Consider the following 19,306-nt stretch of genomic DNA (forward strand, 5'->3'; position numbering starts at 1 on the left):
CAGACACTCAGATCAATGGAACAGGATAGAGAACCCAGAAATGGACCCAAGTATGGCCAAGTAATCTTTGACAAAGCAGGAAAGAATATCCAATGGAATAAAGACAGTCTCTTCAGCAAGGGGTGCTGGGAAAACTGGACAGCGACATGCAGAAGAATGAACCTGGACCACTTTCTTACACCATACACAAAAATAAACTCAAAATGGATGAAAGACCTCAATGTAAGACAGGAAGCCATCAAAATCCGCGAGGAGAAAGCAGGCAGAAACCTCTTTGATTTTGGTTACAGCAACTCCCGACTCAACACGTCTCCAGAGGCAAGGGAAACAAAAGCAAAAATGAACTACTGGGACCTCATCAAAATAAAAAGCTTCTGCACAGCAAAGGAAACAATCAGCAAAACTAGAAGGCAACCGACAGAATGGGAGAAGGTATTTGGAAACAACATATCAGATAAAGGGTTGGTATCCAAAATCTATAAAGAACTTATCAAACTCAACACCCAAAAAACAAATAATCCAGTGCAGAAATGGGCAAAAGACATGAATAGACACTTCTCCAAATAAATCCAGATGGCCAACCGACACATGAAAAAATGCTCAACATGATTCATCATCAGGGAAATACAAATACCGTGAGATACCACCTTACACCTGTCAGAATGGCTAACATCGATAACTCAGGCAACAACATGTTGGTGAGGATGCGGAGAAAGAGGCTCTCTTTTGCGTTGTTGGTGGGAATGCAAGCTGGTGCAGCCACTCTGGAAAACAGTATGGAGGCTTCTCAAAAAATTAAAAATCGAACTACCCTACAACCCAGCAGTTGGCACTACTAGGTATTTATCCAAGGGATACAGGTGTGCTGTTTTGAAGGGACGCATGCACCCCAGTGTTTATAGCAGCACTATCAACAATAGCCAAAGTATGGAAAGAGCCCAATGTCCATCAGTGGATGAATAGATAAAGAAGATGTGGGGTATACACACACACACACACACACACACACACACACACACACAATGGAGTATTACTTGGCAATCAAAAAGAATGAAATCTTGCCATTTGCAACTATGTGGATGGAACTGGAAGGTATTATGCTAAGCGAAATTAGTCAGAGAAAGACAAATATATGACTTCACTCATATGAGGACTTCAAGAGACAAAACAGATGAACATAAGGGAAGGGAAACAAAAATAATATAAAAACAGGGGAGGAAAAAACATAGAGACTCTTAAATATGGAGAACAAACTGAGGGTTACTGGAGGGGTTGTGGGAGGGCGGATGGGCTAAATGGGTAAGGGGCATTAAGGAATCTACTCCTGAAATCATTGTTGCACTATATGCTAACTAATTTGGATGTAAATTTAAAAAATAAAAAGTATTCAGAAAAAAAATTTTTTTAAGTAATGATTAGTATTAGAACAATATGCTTTGGTTTAGTCCTCATTTCTCACCCTTGCCAAAGTATTGATAAAAATATATTTCATTCAGTTTTTGGTTTCTGAGATGACTTAAATTGTTTGGTTAATATTTTCTCTCTTAAGTTGTCAGATAATGAGTATTCCAATACTTTATTAAGCAGAAGGATTTTTTAAAGGATTTTTTTTAATATGTATCTTTGATGAGAGAGAGAGAGAAAGCATAAGCAGGGAGGAACAGAGTAAGAGGGAGAGAGAGGATCCAAGCAGTCTCCATGCTGCCAGCAGAGAGTCCAGTGCAGGACTCCATTCCACAAGCCATGAGATCATGACCTGAGCTGAAATCAAGAGTTGAACGCTTAACCTACATACTGAGCCACCCAGGTGCCCTAAACAGAAAGATATTTTTTTTAATTGAAGCACACGTAATGCCAAAATTAAAATTGAGGCAATATATAAAATGAAACAAACTTTCTTAACCACTCCTCTGCCTAGCCAGCAAAATCCATACAGAACTGATTTTATTCAAAGTGAAAGTACTCTCTGTGTCTAAGTCATTAAATAGAGAGGTCGCTTGTCTTAGATAAAGGCAATTAAAGAAAAATATACTTTTTATGTTGATCAAATCACATAATATTACAAACCATAACTCCAAAAGTAATTTAAAATGTCTGACAAAAAGGTAGAAATCAAAAGCATTAAAAGCAATTAGAATTTGGGGGACTGTCAATGTGATACCTATTGCAGACAATTAAGTTCTTAAAGTATTATTTTCTAGATTAAAACAGAATTTATGAGTTAATATAAATTTTCTTCAATAATATTACTACATGAAGTTTTTTTTTAAACCATTTCATTGAGGTAGGATTGACCTACAAAAAGCTGTGCATATTTAATATGTACAGGTTGATAAGTTTGGAGACTTATACATCCATAAGTATCCATAAAAACCAGCACCACAGTCTGTACCATAAATATATCCATCATCTCTAAGAGTTTTTTCCTACCCTCTTTATTATTATTATTATTATTATTATTATTATTATTATTATTTTGTAATGAGAACACAACATAAAATCTACGCTCTTAGATTTTCAAGTATACAATACAGTGTTATTGTAAGCACTATGCTATAGAGCAGATCTCCAGTACTAGACTATATAAATTTTCTCACAGTAGCATTTGACACTCATCAATCATGTCTAATATTGTCTGTTTTGACTAACAAAAATGTTAGCTTAGGATGTTATCTACCTCAGCAAAGTTTGATCTGTTTTGCTTTTTGTTAATATTCTCCCTTAGTAACTAACCAAAAGTTATGGGTTATAAAATTTCCATTAAAAATGCAAAATTTTATTTAATATGGGTGTTGAGACAGGATGGATAAATGACAGACTAATTTATGATTTTGAATATTAAAATTACTTATATTACCTTAAATATTGAGTACAGTATATTTCATATAATTGTTTCTGGTATACCACTCCCAACTCAGAGGAAATAAGATACAATTTCAACACCAATAAAGAAAGTAGAGGAAAAAAAGATTATTATTTAAATTTTTTTTAATGTTTATTTCATTTTTGAGAAAGACAGAGCATGAGTGGGGGAGGGGCAGAATGAGAAGGAAACACAGAATCCAAGGCAGGCTCCAGGCTGTGAGCTGTCAGCACAGAGCCCAATGCTGAGCTCGAACTCATCACCAGTGAGATCATGACCTGTGCCGAAGTCAGACGCTTAACCAACTGAGCCACCCAGGTGCCCCAAGGAAAAAGATTATTAAGTTGAATATCTGAATTATAACAGGTTGAATTATGAATTATGTTCAACGTTTAAACTTGTCATATTCTTAAAAGCACTTCATTTTGTAGTCTGTCATTTTACACTAATGGTAAAATAAAATCTCCTTCAATCTCTGGGATATCTAGAAGTATTTAAGTGACCTCGTATGTTTTCTAAACACTGAAAAAAAGGACAAGAAGGAGATTTACTGAGCTCCATTTATGTCTGCTAGATATGTTTTTATTAGGAAATATTTGGTTTCAAGACACTGAAAAACACTCAAATAGCTTAAATCAGTTTTTTTATTGACATATAATTGACATATAGTATATTAGTTTCAGGTATACAACATAATGATTTGACATTTGTATGTAATGCAAGATGATCACAAGTGTAACATTAGCATTTGTCACCTTATTGTGTTAAAATTTTTTTTCTTGTGATGGGGACTTCAAGACATAGTTTCTTAGCAACTTTCAAATATGCAATACAATATTACTAACTAGTCACCATGTATGTTACATCCTCATGATTTGTTTATTTTAGAACTGAAAGCTTACACCTTTTGACCCCCTTCACCCATTTTGCCTGCCTCCATCCAACTCCTTGCCTCTGGCAACCACCTGTCTGTTAATATGTAAACTTGGTTTTTATTGTTGTTTTAAATTCCACATATAAATGAGATCCTACAGTATCTGTCTTTCTCTGTCTGACTTAATTCACTTAGCATAATGCTCTCAAGGTCTATCCATGTTGTTGTATATGGGAAGATTCATTCTTTTTTTTACAGCCGAATAGTATTCCATTGTATATTATATATACCACATCACCTTTATCCATTCATCCATTATTAGACACTTAGGTTGTTTCCATATCTTGGCTATTGTAAATAATGATGCAGTGAACACAGAGGTGAATATATATTTTTGAATTTATGTTTTTGTTTTCTTTGGAAAAATACTCAGGAGTAAGATTTCTGAATCTATGATACTTTTTTAATTTTTTGAGGAATCTCCATACTGTCTTTCATAATGGTTGTACAAGTTTACATTTCTACCAGTATTACACAGGGATTCCCTTTTCTCTACATCCTCACCAACACTTGTTATTTCTTCTTGATAATAGCCATTCTAACAGGTGTGAGGTGACATTTCATTGTGGTTTAGTTTTTCTTATTAAGGTATGGTCCCCAGACCATTAGCAGCCCATTCTCAGAGCCCACTCTAGTTTGCTTAATCAGAAACTAGTTTTGGAACCTGGCATTCTGTATTTTAACAAATGTTTCATATCAATGATTGTGAGGCAAGCTAAAATTTGAGAGCCACTGGTTTAGATCTATAAGGATCCATCCTGTCCAGATATGGAGCAAACCTTCTCAGAGACATGGCTAAAAAGATACTTGAGCAAAATCAAAACTGTATTAGGAAGAAGCTGTACTGGTGGATGTTGACAAGATAACCAGCAAAATAAGCTATCCTATGCTTGGGGTGTGTATTCTGTATTTAAACTACATTTCGGTACATATATAGTGTTTTTAATTTCAGAAAATTTGTCTGTAAATGATGATAGGTTTTCAAAATGGCAGCCCAGTACTGCCAGATCATGTTGTTGGTGTGTATGGGGGGGTGTGCCATATGAGGGGAGGCAGGACCATGGTGCACTGTATGTGTAATGAGACTGTGTGTAGTATGGTGAGTGTGGAGATAGTTACAGTACCTCTAGGGGACTGTGGGAGAGTGATGTTAGGGTAAGTGTAGTTGGGCTGGTTGGGGAGATGGGAATAGCTGGTGTGAGAGGGAAGGAGGATATTTAGTGTGGGGTGTGCTTTGTTCTGTGCACACACATCATGGAATGTGGAGGAAGAAGATGTTGAGCTATAGGTGTGGTTCAGTGTTTGTGTGTACTATAGAAAGGTGGTATATGTGTGAAGGGTGGCATTGTGTGTACACAGTTTTATGTGAACACACGATGTAAGGGAAGAGGACCTGGTTTAAAATGGAAGAAATATTCAGGTGTACTATTATGGCATTGATATTCTAGTTAAAATTGAGCTCTAGGTAGTTTTAGTTTATAACCATAATATTTAATCTTAAAAGTTCACTTCTTTGGTTAGATTGAGTGTACCACTGATATGTAGGTATAGTAAATATAAGTACCTTTTCAAGAAGTTAGGTATTAGAAAATGCAGTTTAAAATTTGACTGCATAATGGTAGAGGAATTTTCTGGTCACTTTAATGTTTGTATAGGATTTATTTGTGGATTTGCTTCATTTTTATATAGGCATTCTATGAAATGCCTATAGGGTTGGATGGTTCTCAGAGGGATGTCTCATTGCTTAAAAAAATGCTCACATAAAAGATGACATTTTATTGGATTGTTTAGATGTAAATAAAGAATAGAATTGTGTGACTGTATGAGCAAAACAAAATGTTAGTTAAAATCATTTGTGCACTTTAGGAGGGGCTCTGGAAACTGCACTTAGTACTTTTTTATGACATATTTTTAGTGTATTTCTTAGTGTACTCGTGTTTGCAAATACATGCTCTGTGTCTTTAAACTTTTGAGCCTTTTCTTTTTTTTTCTTCCACATTTGGGTACAGTGCAACCAAACTTAAACATGGGAAACCTTCTCTTCCCTCCCTGGCTTTACAGTCTCCACTCAGAACTATCTTTGCAATGGATACTACTTAGTGATTAGCTCTCTGTCTTGTCAATCAAATCTTTGTCTCTGGCAAACTGTTTTTGTCACTGTAGTAGGGCTCTTGTGCTGAAAATTTATCTTTAACAGAGGAAGAATGCTTTTTAAAACACTCCTTATGAGATTTGATATAACTTAATTTGCTCTGGAAAGGAAATGTCTCGTCTCTGGTATGGGAAAAAAGGGAGAAGACATCAACCACTTAATCATAAATATACCCTGGTAAATCTTAGTCAATGATTTCAATTTCTATATTTACTAGTCTTATTATGGTGACATGCTGAAAAATTATACTATTTCTAAAAGTTTAAGAATATTTATAGAATACAAAGAATATTTATAGGATACAAAGTTGTATGATTACAGAAAACTGCCTTTATTTCTGCTAATCCTAAATGTCTTCAAAAAAGGAAATGAATAAAAACTGTAATTTTGTTTTGTAAGTCTTTTGGTTTTCCTATTTTACATCAACAGGAAGTTATCAAATCTTTATTTGCTGCCTTATTTTTTTAATTTAAGCTGACCTTTGTAGGAAAATATTCAGAATTTTTTCTTAAAAATAAATTGAGTAGAAAACCAGAGTGAATTAACTTTAATTTTTATTGACTGGATCGAAGACTACATATATTTATAATATTGTGTATAAAGACTATTATTTTAATAATTTTGAGAAAAGACTTTTTTAAGCTATCCAAAAAGTTTCCAGTAGTGCTAAACTAATAATGAAACTTTAAAAGATACTCTAGTACGGAGAAAATCTCAACCTTACTAGAGATTCCTGTTGTTTTCAGTAAAAATACATGTGCATTATTTGTTAGAAACTCATGTTGCCAGTTCTTTCTATGGTAATTTAGGATTATAAGTTGCCTTATGAATATTAATTTTATTTTTACTTTAATTGTGGGTAATTTAAATAAAGCTAAATAAATACTTACAGCCAAGAATAACTTTGGAAGATGTCTCCAAAGCAACCTGTCACCCATAAATGTTAAGCTCGTGAAAATACCAAACTTATTTCACTGGTGTTACCTTTTACTGGGTTTGAGAGTACTTTGTTATGTCTTTTTATTTTTAAGTTGATTAATTTCAAATTTTTGTTTTTAAAGTACATCAGCACAGAGGGATGTAGCCATTTGAAATGATTAAATTTGTTAAAATTGTGATCAGATTTATCAGAATAGGTAACACAGCTTTTTTTTTTTTCTTTCTTTAAACCAAGAATAGTGGAGCCTTCATGTATTTTTTGATTGGTCAAATAAGTGTTTATCATTAGTTTGCTAAGACTTTAATACAGTTTAATCTGTTATAAATACAAGCAAAATTGTGGATGTTTTGAATTTTACAGGACATTGTAATGTGCATCACATACTTATTATTATTAGCACACTCACCATTTCCTGTTTTTAACCTTATAGGAAGTTAATGTGTGGTTTTGCCAGATATGAGAGCATGCTTCTCACTGGTCTTCAGTTCTGCCCTTGCATCTAGTTTATGTATTATTTCATTTAACCTTCACAATAACCTTGCAGAATCAGCATTACTCCCCATTTTAAAGATGAGGAAACAGGTATGAAGTGGTCACTGAACTAAACTGTCATAGAACGCAGAAACAGCTTGACTCTGTCGCATTCCTTATCTCACCAGGATGTATTTGAATGTAAACCAGAACGATTTTCTAAATGCTCATTTATGTAGTATCATATTTCACCTTACAGTAACTCTGCATGTTAACCAGATGTAGGTTATTTTCATTTTATAAATGAGTTAATTTCAGGCTCAGAAACATAACTAATAACTAATAGGTAAATGTGTTCTAAGATACATGGAATGAAAAACCTTTACCATTTAGTTTCAGTGAGAACCATATTGATCAAGCATGCTTACTGTCTTTATTTTTTTTAAGGCTGTTTTAGAGTTTATTTTGACAAACAACCTATGCTTTGATTTCTAACCATTTATTTGAAGCTATATATTTGATGTAACCATATGCTGTATCCTGCCTTTTTGTGTCTGTCAATAAATTATTATTTGCCTGAATGTTATAAGCCTATTTTTAATAAGAATTTAGGCTTAATCAGATTGAAGTCACAAATCATTAAATATAGCAACATTGTTTTATCTCTATCAATACTTCATTAATTTAATCATTTTTTTTTCTGTTTAAGACCTTATATATGACAAGACAGATTGTTTTTGTACTTATGCTTTCATGTATGAAAACACAGGAGAAAAATCCTATAATTATTTACATCTCTGCAAGAATTAGTTCATACCTAGAATTTTAAAAAGAGCTACTTTAAACGTAAAAATCTTCCAGTGACCTTAACTCAAGATAATAATCATGTTTATGAGAAAAATAGTTATCATACTCTGTACTTCTAATAACACTGTATTATTCTAAACACTTAACATCATTTATTTTATTTCATCTTCATTGTGAATATTGCTACTCTCATCTCCATTTAAGAAATAGAGGCATATAGCAGTCATACTACAACCAGTAAGGATTAGAGCTATGGTTTGAGTCAAGGCATTCTGGCTCTGACCTGTGCCCTTAAATTCTTAGCTGTATTGTCTCTCAAAATCTTCACAACATAATCAGGGAATGGGAATTAACGTTTATTTTGTACATTTAGTGTCTCTATTTTATATATGCCTTACATATACTATCATTTATTCCTCCTGAAGTGGTTAAACTATTATTTCTGTTTAAAAGACTAGAAATGGAGCAATTAAATGCAGTTGCTCAAGGTTACAAATCTAGTAAAAAGCAGAACCGAAATTAAAGCAGAGGTTTCAATCCAAATCCAGTGTTCTTTCTGTGCTATACTTTGTTGCTCACCTGTAGTACGTTTTCACAAGAAATTTATTAATCGGCCTAGTTCTAGTCAGCAACCTAATTAAAAGATATATGTGTGTATATTCAGTGTAGAATATTTTTGTTTATTTGACTTAGTAGTTGAAAAGCATATTTATTGCATATGCAAGTTATGAGGCATAATAATGAGTATCTGTGACCCCACTATCCAACTTAAGAACCAGAGCATTACCAATGCAGTTATATCAGCCTATGTGTCTTTTTTTCATCTCATCTCATGTCTCCCCCAGATTGGTAACCATTTCTCTGAATTTCGTGCTTATCCTTCTCTTGCTTTTTTTTTAATTCATAGATTTTATTTTTGGAACAATTTTAGGTTTACAGAATAATTGAATGGAAAGACAGTTCCCATATGCCCCTCCGTCCCCCAGCACACACACAGTTCTCTTATTATTCACATCTTGTATTCACATCTGGTATGGCATATTTGTTAGTCTGTGAACTAATGTACGTTGTTATCACCCAAAGTCCACAGTTCACCTTAAGGTCTATTCTTTGTGTTGTACATTCTGTGGAATGACATATGCCATTATAGGATGATACAGTATAGTTTTACTGCCCTAAAAGTTCCCTAAACTGCCTCTCTTTTTCCTTCTTTACCAGAATACTTAGTAACCACTGATCTTTTTCCTGTTTCTGTTGTTTTGCCTTTTCTAGAGTATCATATAGTTGCCATCACACAGTATATAGCGTTCAGAATGGCTTTTCAGTAAGTAAGATAATGTAAGGTTCCTCACTGCCTTCTCATGGCTTGATAGCTCATTTATTTTTAGTGCTGACTTAATATCCCATTATCTAGATGTACCAGTTTGTTTTCATCCTTTTACCTATTGAAAGACATCTTAGTTACTTCCAGATTTTGACACTAGTGATAAAAAGCTGTTTTATTTGCAGATTTTGTGTGAACCTAAGTTTTCAACTCATGTGGACAAATACCCTGAAGCATGATTGCTGGATTGTATGATAAGTGTATGTTTTGTTTTGTAACAGTGTACCAGACTGTTTTCCAAAGTGACAGTACCTTTTTTCACTGTACCAACAGTGAATGACAATTCCTGTTGCTCCACATACTCACCAGCATCTGATGTCAGTGGTTTGAATTTTAGCCATTCTCAATAGGTATGTTGTGATATCCCATTATTTTAATTTATATTCCCCTTAGGACACATGCTATTGAGCATCTTTTCATATTCTTATTTGCCATCAGTATATCTTCTTTAGTGAGGTGTCTGTTAAGATGTTTAGGTCATGAGTTGGGAAATATTTAATCCGCCTCTATTTTCTGGAAGAAATTGTAGATAATTAGTGTAATCTCTTCCTTAAATATTTGATGGAATTTATCAGTGAATCCATCTGGATTCACTCCAAATGCTCTGGAGCTAGAGATCATAACTACTTTGAGTTTCTTCTTAAGTACAGAGTCAGCTACCATAGTGTATGTATTGTTGCTTTGCAAAAATCAATATAATAATAATGGCACAAATGGAACTCTGTCCAGTTTATCCTTTTTAAAATTCTTATGTCTTTCCTAGCTTTCAACAAGTTTACATAGCTTTTCATAGAGTTATCTTGATGTTTCCTGGTAACTAATTCATTTTAGTTGGCTAGGACTGGGCCTCATACTTTCTGTTTTGGAGGGTTAATAATATTAATTCAGTTTCTTGAAGAAATAAATATAGGCCTGCTTCATTGATCTGTTTTTTCTTTTGTAAGTTTTGGTGGTTGGTATCTTTCAAGGAATTGGTCCATTTCATCTAGGTTATCAAATTTGTGGGTATTGAGTCCATTTATAATATTCCTTTATTATCCTTCTAATTAATGTCCATGGGATCAATAGTGATGGCCCCTCTACATTTCTGATATATTTTTTCTCTCACTTATTTTAGTTAGCTAGAGGTTTATCGATTTTTATTGATCTTTTCAAAGAATTGCCTTTTTGATTCCTTGATTTTTCTCTCTTGATTTTCTGTTTTTAATTTCATTGATTTCTGCTCTAATTTTTCACTATTTATTTCTTCTACTTCAGATTTAATTTGCTCTTTTTCTAGTTTCCTAAGATAGAAGCTGATTGTTGATTTTAGATCTGTCCTTTCCTTACATATACATTCTATGCTATAAAATTTCCTCTAAATTCCTGCCTTTATTACATCCCAAACTGTTGATACTTTTTGGAATTTTTTTTCTATCTACTTCAAACATCTCAAATTTCTCCCAGGACTTTTGTGACTATGCATTAATGTGTGGTTTAAAAGTATTTGTGGATTTTCCCACTCTTTCTCTGTTACACATGTCTAGTTTAATTCTTTGGTGGTCTGAGAGCATACTTTTTATGATTTCTGTTTGTTAACATATGTTTTATGGACCAGAATGTGGTCTATCTTAATGAATGTTCCATGTGAGTTTGAGAAGAAGGTGTTTTGTTTTGTTGTTGTTGGATGAGTAGTCTGTATATGTCTGTATATGTCAGTTAGATCCAGTTAATTGAGGGTTTTTTTCAGTTCAGCTATGTTCTTACTGATTTTCTGCCAGCTGGATTTGTAAATTACTGATTAGAGGAGTTTTGAAGTCTCCCAACTGCCAATGATGGATTTATATATTTCAAGATTATGTGATGAGTATTCTTTTCCCCTGATATACCATGTAGAAAATAAGATTATTCCCTTTTATATGACATTCACTTCTTATATTTATTGTGCCAAAACGCTAAAACAGCATACACACAGTGTAATTGAATGGTTTTGAGTAGTTAACAGGTTTCTTTTTAATTAAAAAAACAGTGAATATATCTGCCTTCTTCCAAAAAATCTAGTAGGAGTCACTTGCAAATATATGTAAGAGGAAGTAACTTTAAATATAGATGATTTATTCAAATCAAAACTTTGATAATATGTTCTATTTTCAATTCATTGTGTATTACATCTTTTTTTCCTCTTCTATTTTTTGGCTTTCTAATTTATGATTCTCTATTTGCATCTTTTATACCTTATTTATTATAGTCCCATAAAATGTTACTTTGAGAGTAGTGGTTTAAGGCAAAAGAGCAAAGTTTTAACATAATCTAGGTCTTACTTTGTAATAAAGACTTTGTTGTATATGTGTAGAACAGAAGGTTATATGATATCAAGAACGCTGTTGTATGCCCTTTTTGTTAGCTACTGTAACCTAAACTTACAGTTCCTTCTTGTCAAACATATTTTTGGGTACCAAAGTAAGTCTAAATGGCATTGATTAGGTAATATTTTTCTTTCTACTCTATCTCCCTTCACCAAAGAATGAAAGTAGGGAATAAAAACAGCACATTCAGTTATCTACCAGGTTTTGTTAGCTTGCCGGGCAGTTAGAGGAAGGGAGGTTTTGGTTTGTTTGTGGGGTAATCTCATGGGGAAGTACTGGAACATCCTGGAAGGAGGACTGTTAGACCATAATATTGATCTTTTTGTCTAGGAGAGGAACTTGTGGCACTGACAGCAGCTGTACCTTTTCTCTAGCTGTAGCGTTTGTTCTGTACTGGTTGTTGTTAGTTCCTCTGTAATAGAGATGGACAGACTTAATCCTGTCTTTGTATTTGTATTCTGTGAAAATAAATGCTTAGAGAAACACTTTCTCTATGTGAGAGTCCTTTGTCAGACTGAAAAGACTGGAGAGTAGCACTTGTGCAGAGAGCAGGTCAGACTACTGAGTTTCCATAGAGGGGGTTTTAGCAGTATGTGCAAAACACTGTACTCCTCAAGAAATGACTTTCTAGTGAGACAGTGAATACACTTTTCATTGAGATCTTGGTTTCTTCAACTCTGCACCCTTAATAATTGGGTGTATGTAGGACATTTTGTAGGAATGTGTCCATTTTCTACTTAGGTTTAATCTTTTGGGTAAATAAATTCTGTACGTGGAGTATGGTTTACCAAGGGGATAAAAATTAATTTAAGACTAATTGCAGTTCCATCATATATACTAGGAATCTGTATCTCTACATTCATGTATTTTGAGATGATGTATGTTTCTGTGCTTACTTGATTTCAGACCTTTTTTCTTTATTAATTCACAGACTCTTTTGACAGTTTTATGTATCTTCATTCATCACGGCATGAGGAAATATTTAGAATTAAGGAAGTGATTAGTTTATAAGTCCCAGAATACTTTTTGCAAAAGAAGTGTGAACCAGAAAAGGTAGATTTGTGACATTAAAGAAACTATAACTTTACCACATGTTACAAGCTTATACTTAGAATGGCAGTCATGCTTCCCTCACTGATAACCCTAACTCAGTGACATTGATACAGTTAGACTATAAGTGATTCCTTTTGTGAGCATAATTTAATTTTCCTTCCATTGAAGAAATGTATTTGACATGGTAAAGGAAGGTGCTTTAAGAAATAAGTGTAAAATTAGTGTTAACTAGAAGAGTAGAAAGAATGCAGAGGAGTAGGTATGTCCTATAACTTGAAAACTCCTGGCGCGGAGACTTGATTAGATTGAATGCTGTGGGGGGAAAAAGAAGAATATAATTCGCCATTGAATATTTTGTAGAGATGCCTTTTTACTGGCCACATAAAAGCAAGGCAGTGATTTTTTTTTTTTTTTAGAACCTAGTTTGTTTTCATCTTTATTGAAAATTTTTTTGTTCTTAATTGAAAGGTCTTTTTTTTTTTTTAAATATTTTTAATGTTTGTTTATTTTTGAGAGTGAAACAGAGCAGGAGGGAGAGCATGAGTGGGGATTGGGGCAGAGAGAGAGAGGGAGACAGAATTTGAAGCAGGCTCCAGGCTCTGAGCTGTCAACACAAAGTCCCATGCAGGGCTCAAACCCACAAACCATGAGATCATTACCTGAGCCAAAGTTGGACACAACCAACTGAGCCACACAGGCGCCCTGAAAGGTCTTTAATATATCTAATACTGAAATTTAAAATTAAGTTCAGAGTAGTCAGTATATAAGATAGTTGAGCTCCCAAAACTGAAATAATTTACTATCAAAAATAAAAACCAAAAATAAGTAAGGAAGAGCACCTGGATGGTTCAGTTGGTTAAGCATCAGACTCCTGGGTCTGGCTCATGTCATGATCTCACATTTTTTGAGATCCAGCCCAGAGTCAGGCTCTCTGCTGACAGTATGGAGCCTGCTTGGGATTCTCTCTCTCCCTCTCAGCCCCTTCCCTGCTTGTTTCCTCTCTCAGAATAAACTTCAAGTAAGTAAGTAAATACAAACATACATACATAAAGAGACTCTTCAGACATTCTTTAGTCCTTAGGGTGCTTGGTGAAAAATGATTAAGTAAAAGTAATATTAATAATAATAGCTATCATTTACTATGTGCTGGGCACTGTACTCAATCCTTTGCTATGTTTTTTAATGTTCTTAAATTTCCTTGAGGTTGCATTACATCAATACACCAACTCGTAGGGAAAATCACATATTTACAATATTGAGTATTCTAGACACAAACATAGTATATCCCTCCATTAATTTAAGCCTTTTAAAAGTTCTGTCCATTTTTTTTTTTTTTAACTAAACCATAAGCTTTATTCAAATTTCACCAGATGTTCACTTAATATCCCCTTTCTATTCCAGGATCCCATACTGCATTTATTTTTTTTTTCATTTTTCATTTTAATTTTTTCCTTCTTATTTTAATTTAAATTTTAGTTAACATATAGTGCAGTGTTGGTTTCAGGAGAAGAATTCAGTGATTCATCTCTTACATACAACACCCAGTGCTCATTGTGACAAGTGCCGTCCTTAGTACCCATGTAACCCAACTTTCACCCACCTCCCTCCATCAACCAATAGTTTGTTCTCTATCTACTCAGTCCTTTATATATGCATTTTATTTTATCTTTTTATTTCATAAAAAAGACTTATTTTGTATGTGGTCTTTTTATTTCCATGTTTTATGGAAAAATAGATAAAGAAGGGCCGGAACCCAGATCCATCTGATCCTCCAGGGCTGGAGATCATACCCATTTGGGGTTTCTTATGGCACACATTGTTGCTTTATAAAAGTCAATACAGTGCCAAAACAGAAGTCCAGCTTCTTTTCCTTTTTACTATTTTCATCTCTTTCATGGCTTTCCACAGGTTTACATAACTCTTCAGAGTTACTTTGATGTGTACTGGTGGCTAATTTATTTTGGTTGGCTAGCATAAGAGCTTTTTAAGACCTAGGTTAGACGTCTAAACTCTTTATGGGTCAGTGGCTAAACGGCATTGATCACAAGAGGAATCTGTCGTAGCTCAGGAGAGTTAGCCCATATGTATGACACCACCAGAGTTCACTATATTATGGTTTCTGTTTTGGGAATTATGTAATGGTCTGAGAAAGCTGTATCTGTTGTGTTAACCGGAGAGAACTTGTCATTTTTGTGAACTTTTTGTAATAATGTTCATCTGTCATATATGGCTTTCTAATTCATTATTCAAGAGACTGGTCTAGGCAATTATAGAAGATAAAGAGATTTTCTTAGAAATTTAGAATGTAGGGATGTCATTAAGCTTTAGTCACAAATAGCTTCTGCAGTACCAACCATAAAGAAATAATATAGAGGAAAGACAAAAACTGAAAACAATCATGTGAAGGACAGAAGTAGACATGACTGAGAAGATACTGTTGATTAGGTACACTTTGGAAAATCTAATTTTTACTTTCTGGATCTTATTTTTCTTACTGCCTTAGGTTTTTAAATGTGCTTCATATCTTATTCTCACTCCCCCTTTTTTCTGATACAGATCATATAGGATAAGTATGTTTCTTACTTTGCCTAGAAGAAATTCTTCCAGCATACCATTAGGATACATGTTTGAGCTAAACTGATTTGGAGGGGAAAGTTGAAGTTACTATTTTCTTTGTAAGATACCCACCATTATGATTTATGTTATCTTCGATGTTAGCAAAGCATGTTGTTTTCTGTAGTGTTTCCTTTATAAGCAACTATAATTCTTTTTACTCAAATTCTGTCTATATGAAGCAGTTCGTAAATCTTATATTGTGAACCAGTTGGACGTAGTGGTTTTAAACCCACTCGTGTACTTCGCTGTAGTTTGATACAGAAATCTTCTGGATTTTCAGCATGGAGTGGGGAAAGAAACCCTGATTACAATTCTCTTTCTCCATTTAAATTTCTCCATTTTTTTTTTTTTGTTTGTTTTGTTTTGGCTATTTTTCTCAACTGTCAGTGGAATTATTGTCTTCCTGTTTCCATATTCAGGTAGTGTCAGTGGCTGAGTATCACCGCAGGATCGATGCTCTAAATACTGAAGAACTGCGCACACTCTGCAGACGTCTCCAGGTGCCCCATTCAGTAGTTTAAACCCCTCCGGAGATTGAACACTCCCTGTTTTTAGTGTCTTTCGTCAGGGCAAATCCCATTTTTAAAGGATTTGTTTTGACTGCAGCACTAAAATAACCCATCAGAAAATTCCTTTTTGTATTAAAGAGTATAGTTTTGTCTTGAAGAGCTTTAGGATTATCTTTTCTGTCATCTTTTCACTTTAAAAACATTCAGAGGAATTTTCTGTCACTGTAGAACTGTTCTTACTACTCTGTGTTTCTTAGAGCAATGAGGAGTGTTCATTTAGTTTTAACATTGGAAGAATGTTTTGGGTTTGAGATTGAATCTTTATTAAACAGAATCTGAAAGATGAGGTACTATTGGAAAATTTAAAAACCTTTAATGAATAGCAAAGCTTAAGTATTTTCTCTTCCTCAAGTCTATTTCAGTTGTATCAACCCCACATCAAATATTTTAATGAGATAAATTGTTTTTCTTGAAGAACTGCTGGTTGGTATTAGAAATACTTTGGAATAGTATACTCTTGGCATCAGAACTAGATAAATTTTTTAAAGTTCCATGAATTAATCTTTGTGATTTTTTTTATAAACAAGAGAGTGATACAATTGAACTCATTTTTCAGTTTTGTGTATTATTGTGTGCTTTCTTCTTAACGAAATATACTTTCATGGCTGTGCTAGAACTACTGAGTTTTTTTCTTTTTTAATGCTTCTCATGCTGCTTTGGATTTTTTAAAACTTTTCACATCATCATTAAAATAAGGGTAAAACATGATGATGTGAAAGATTTAATATAATTTAACTTCTCATCAAAAAACAATACAGTGCTAGGACATGTATTGGTTGAAAATATACGCTATTTAGGTTTGGTAAGAAATCTAAAAGGAACAAAATAATTTAGCAAGATTTCATTCTTAATGGAATCACAGTCGCTGTGCATTGCTGCATTTTAGTTATCTGCTCCAAAAGAATTCTGTTTTCAATTTAAAATTTTCATCAGTAATAATTATGGTTTATATCTTTTATTTTCTAATGTTACTGTGTTTTATATATTAAAATTAATATGAAAAAGTGTCAACAGAATAAATTGTAGAGGAGTTTGCTTTGAGTTAATCAACATTTTTATCATTTTAAGAATATCAGCTCTTGTCCATCAAGCAAAAGCATATATTCTTTTGTAATGCATCAAATTCATCTAATTTTAAAATACGGTTATGAAAAAACTTGTAAATTTATTGTGCGGTAAAACTAGATTTAAAAAGCAGTGTTTAGAAAGTGAAAATGAGACAATTTTAAAAATAATGGTAACTTTGTCAATGAAGTGAATAAATCCATGCATTCACACATACTGATAAAAAGTTATATTTTTTCTTGTACTATTCTTTAAAATTTTGGCACCCAGAAAGCTTCCTTAATTACTTTTGACAAACTTTATGTTTGCCATGGAAAAAAAAATCCCACTTATTTTAAGTAGCATAGATTAATAGCAAGCTAGCTTATTCACTTTTGCCCTTCAGTAGCAAAATTAAAGTGTGCATGTGACTTTTCATTTTACACAGAAATATGGATGTTAATCATTATCTATCCATCATAGGGTAGATGAGAAAATATCTGCTTATAGTTAAAAAAAATCCTTTTCTACATTGGGTATGCCATTGTTATTACATGGAGCATCCTTTGCCTTCTAAAATCCTAAATTAAAGTTTTAGCCCCCATTTTTAAGGTGCAAAGTTTTATTTTTCTCAAAAGGCAGAAATTTTTTAATGCATGTTGTAATTTTATATTAACATGCTGCTGCTGTTTACTTCTTTAGATTACTACAAGAGAAGACATAAGTTCAAAGCAGATTGCTCCAGTGAAAGCAGACCTGGAGTCTGAATCTTTTCGACCAAACCTAAGTGATCCCAGTGAACTCTTACTGCCAGATCAAATTGAAAAGGTATGACGTACCCACATATGTGCATTTCTGGTTATATACCTATAGAGTGAAGGAGCCTCTTTTCAGTTGTTTTCAAAACTAAAGAAGCAGGGTTATTGCTATTAGTCTTCCTTTCCCAGGAAGAAAATGTAAACAAAATATAGCAGCTAGTGTAATAGAAGATATTAGGAGCAGACATTAAAATAAACAGTAGCAATTTAGATGAGGCACTGTAATAGCCAAAATTTAATTTCAGATTGTGCACTAGTTAATTGCTTTCTGTGATTATCTCCTATAATTGTTTGCAGCACCTATACAAGTTGGATACTCTTACTGTGTACATTTTATACGTGAAGACATGTAAGCATAAAGAGATTTAGTAACTTGTCCAGAGTCACACAGCTATAAAATGTTGAAGTTTGATTTCTATCTCCAATAGTCTGTCTCTAGAGCCTGTTATTTGAGAGGTTATTAATAATTAAGCTAATAGTCCATTTAGAACTTTTTTTTTTAATACAGAGGGCACAAACAATAAGTAATCCCTGTTTCTTGTCTCTCTTCTAATCCTTGTCCGTTCCTGGCGACAGTTAATATTTCATGCTGAGAAATACATAGTTATTCTTCAAACATCTCTGAGTCTTTGAGGATATACTGTTTATTTTTGTAGCCTACTTTTTATGAAGTACCATGAAATTGCAGCTGGCATTAGTATTCTGAACATTGACAATTAGTTAGCAAGTTAAATGTTAATGTTTTAATTTTCAAAGCTTACCAAGCATCTTCCACCAAGAACAATTGGCTATCCATGGACTCTTGTTTATGGCACCGGGAAGCATGGCACAAGCTTGAAGACCCTTTATCGAACAATGACAGGTTTAGACACCCCAGTGCTGATGGTGATTAAAGACAGTGATGGGCAGGTATGAAAAAGTCACTACGTAGACACCTTACCCTTTAAGAGATTATAATAATAGTAACTTTTAATATTTTTTATAAAAATAACTTTTATTAGTACATTTTATTGAGTTTAACTGATAATTATTGAATACTTCTAATATACAAGGCATTGCTGAGTGCTACAGAGGATAGATATGAGCACAAATAGTTAAAGGGATTATAGTCTGGTAGAAAAGAACATGTAAATATACCAGTATCTCCTTGGACAAGCAAAATATGATGCCACGTGTAGTAAGAACCTAGAGAAAGCAAAAGGAGTGTGTAGAGTAAGGGTTGTTCATATCTATTTGGACAAGATAAGAATGAAGTTTGTGGAAAGGGTGAAAATTGACACAGTCTTCTTGAAGCATAGGTAAACTTTTGA

The 19,306-nt window shown here is 33.5% G+C and overlaps 1 protein-coding gene across 14 annotated transcripts in view; it reads left to right on the forward strand.

The window, feature by feature from the left end:
- OXR1 (oxidation resistance 1) overlaps window positions 1-19,306 on the forward strand; it is a 445,002-nt gene that overhangs the window by 417,942 nt on the left and 7,754 nt on the right. For 10 of the 14 annotated variants that reach the window (XM_019467866.2, XM_019467864.2, XM_019467869.2 and 7 more), the window contains 3 exons: window positions 15,985-16,065; window positions 17,881-18,006; window positions 18,753-18,905. In XM_019467866.2, the coding sequence (XP_019323411.2) occupies window positions 15,985-16,065; window positions 17,881-18,006; window positions 18,753-18,905 (360 nt within the window). Of the gene's footprint in view, window positions 1-5,934; window positions 6,127-15,984; window positions 16,066-17,880; window positions 18,007-18,752; window positions 18,906-19,306 lie in introns of those variants that run through there. The other 4 variants (XM_019467871.2, XM_019467872.2, XM_019467878.2 and 1 more) reach the window with 3 other exon arrangements.

The sequence above is a fragment of the Panthera pardus genome, unplaced genomic scaffold, assembly GCF_024362965.1.
Source record: "Panthera pardus isolate Hobbes unplaced genomic scaffold, ASM2436296v1 HiC_scaffold_7, whole genome shotgun sequence".
Lineage (NCBI taxonomy): Eukaryota > Metazoa > Chordata > Mammalia > Carnivora > Felidae > Panthera > Panthera pardus.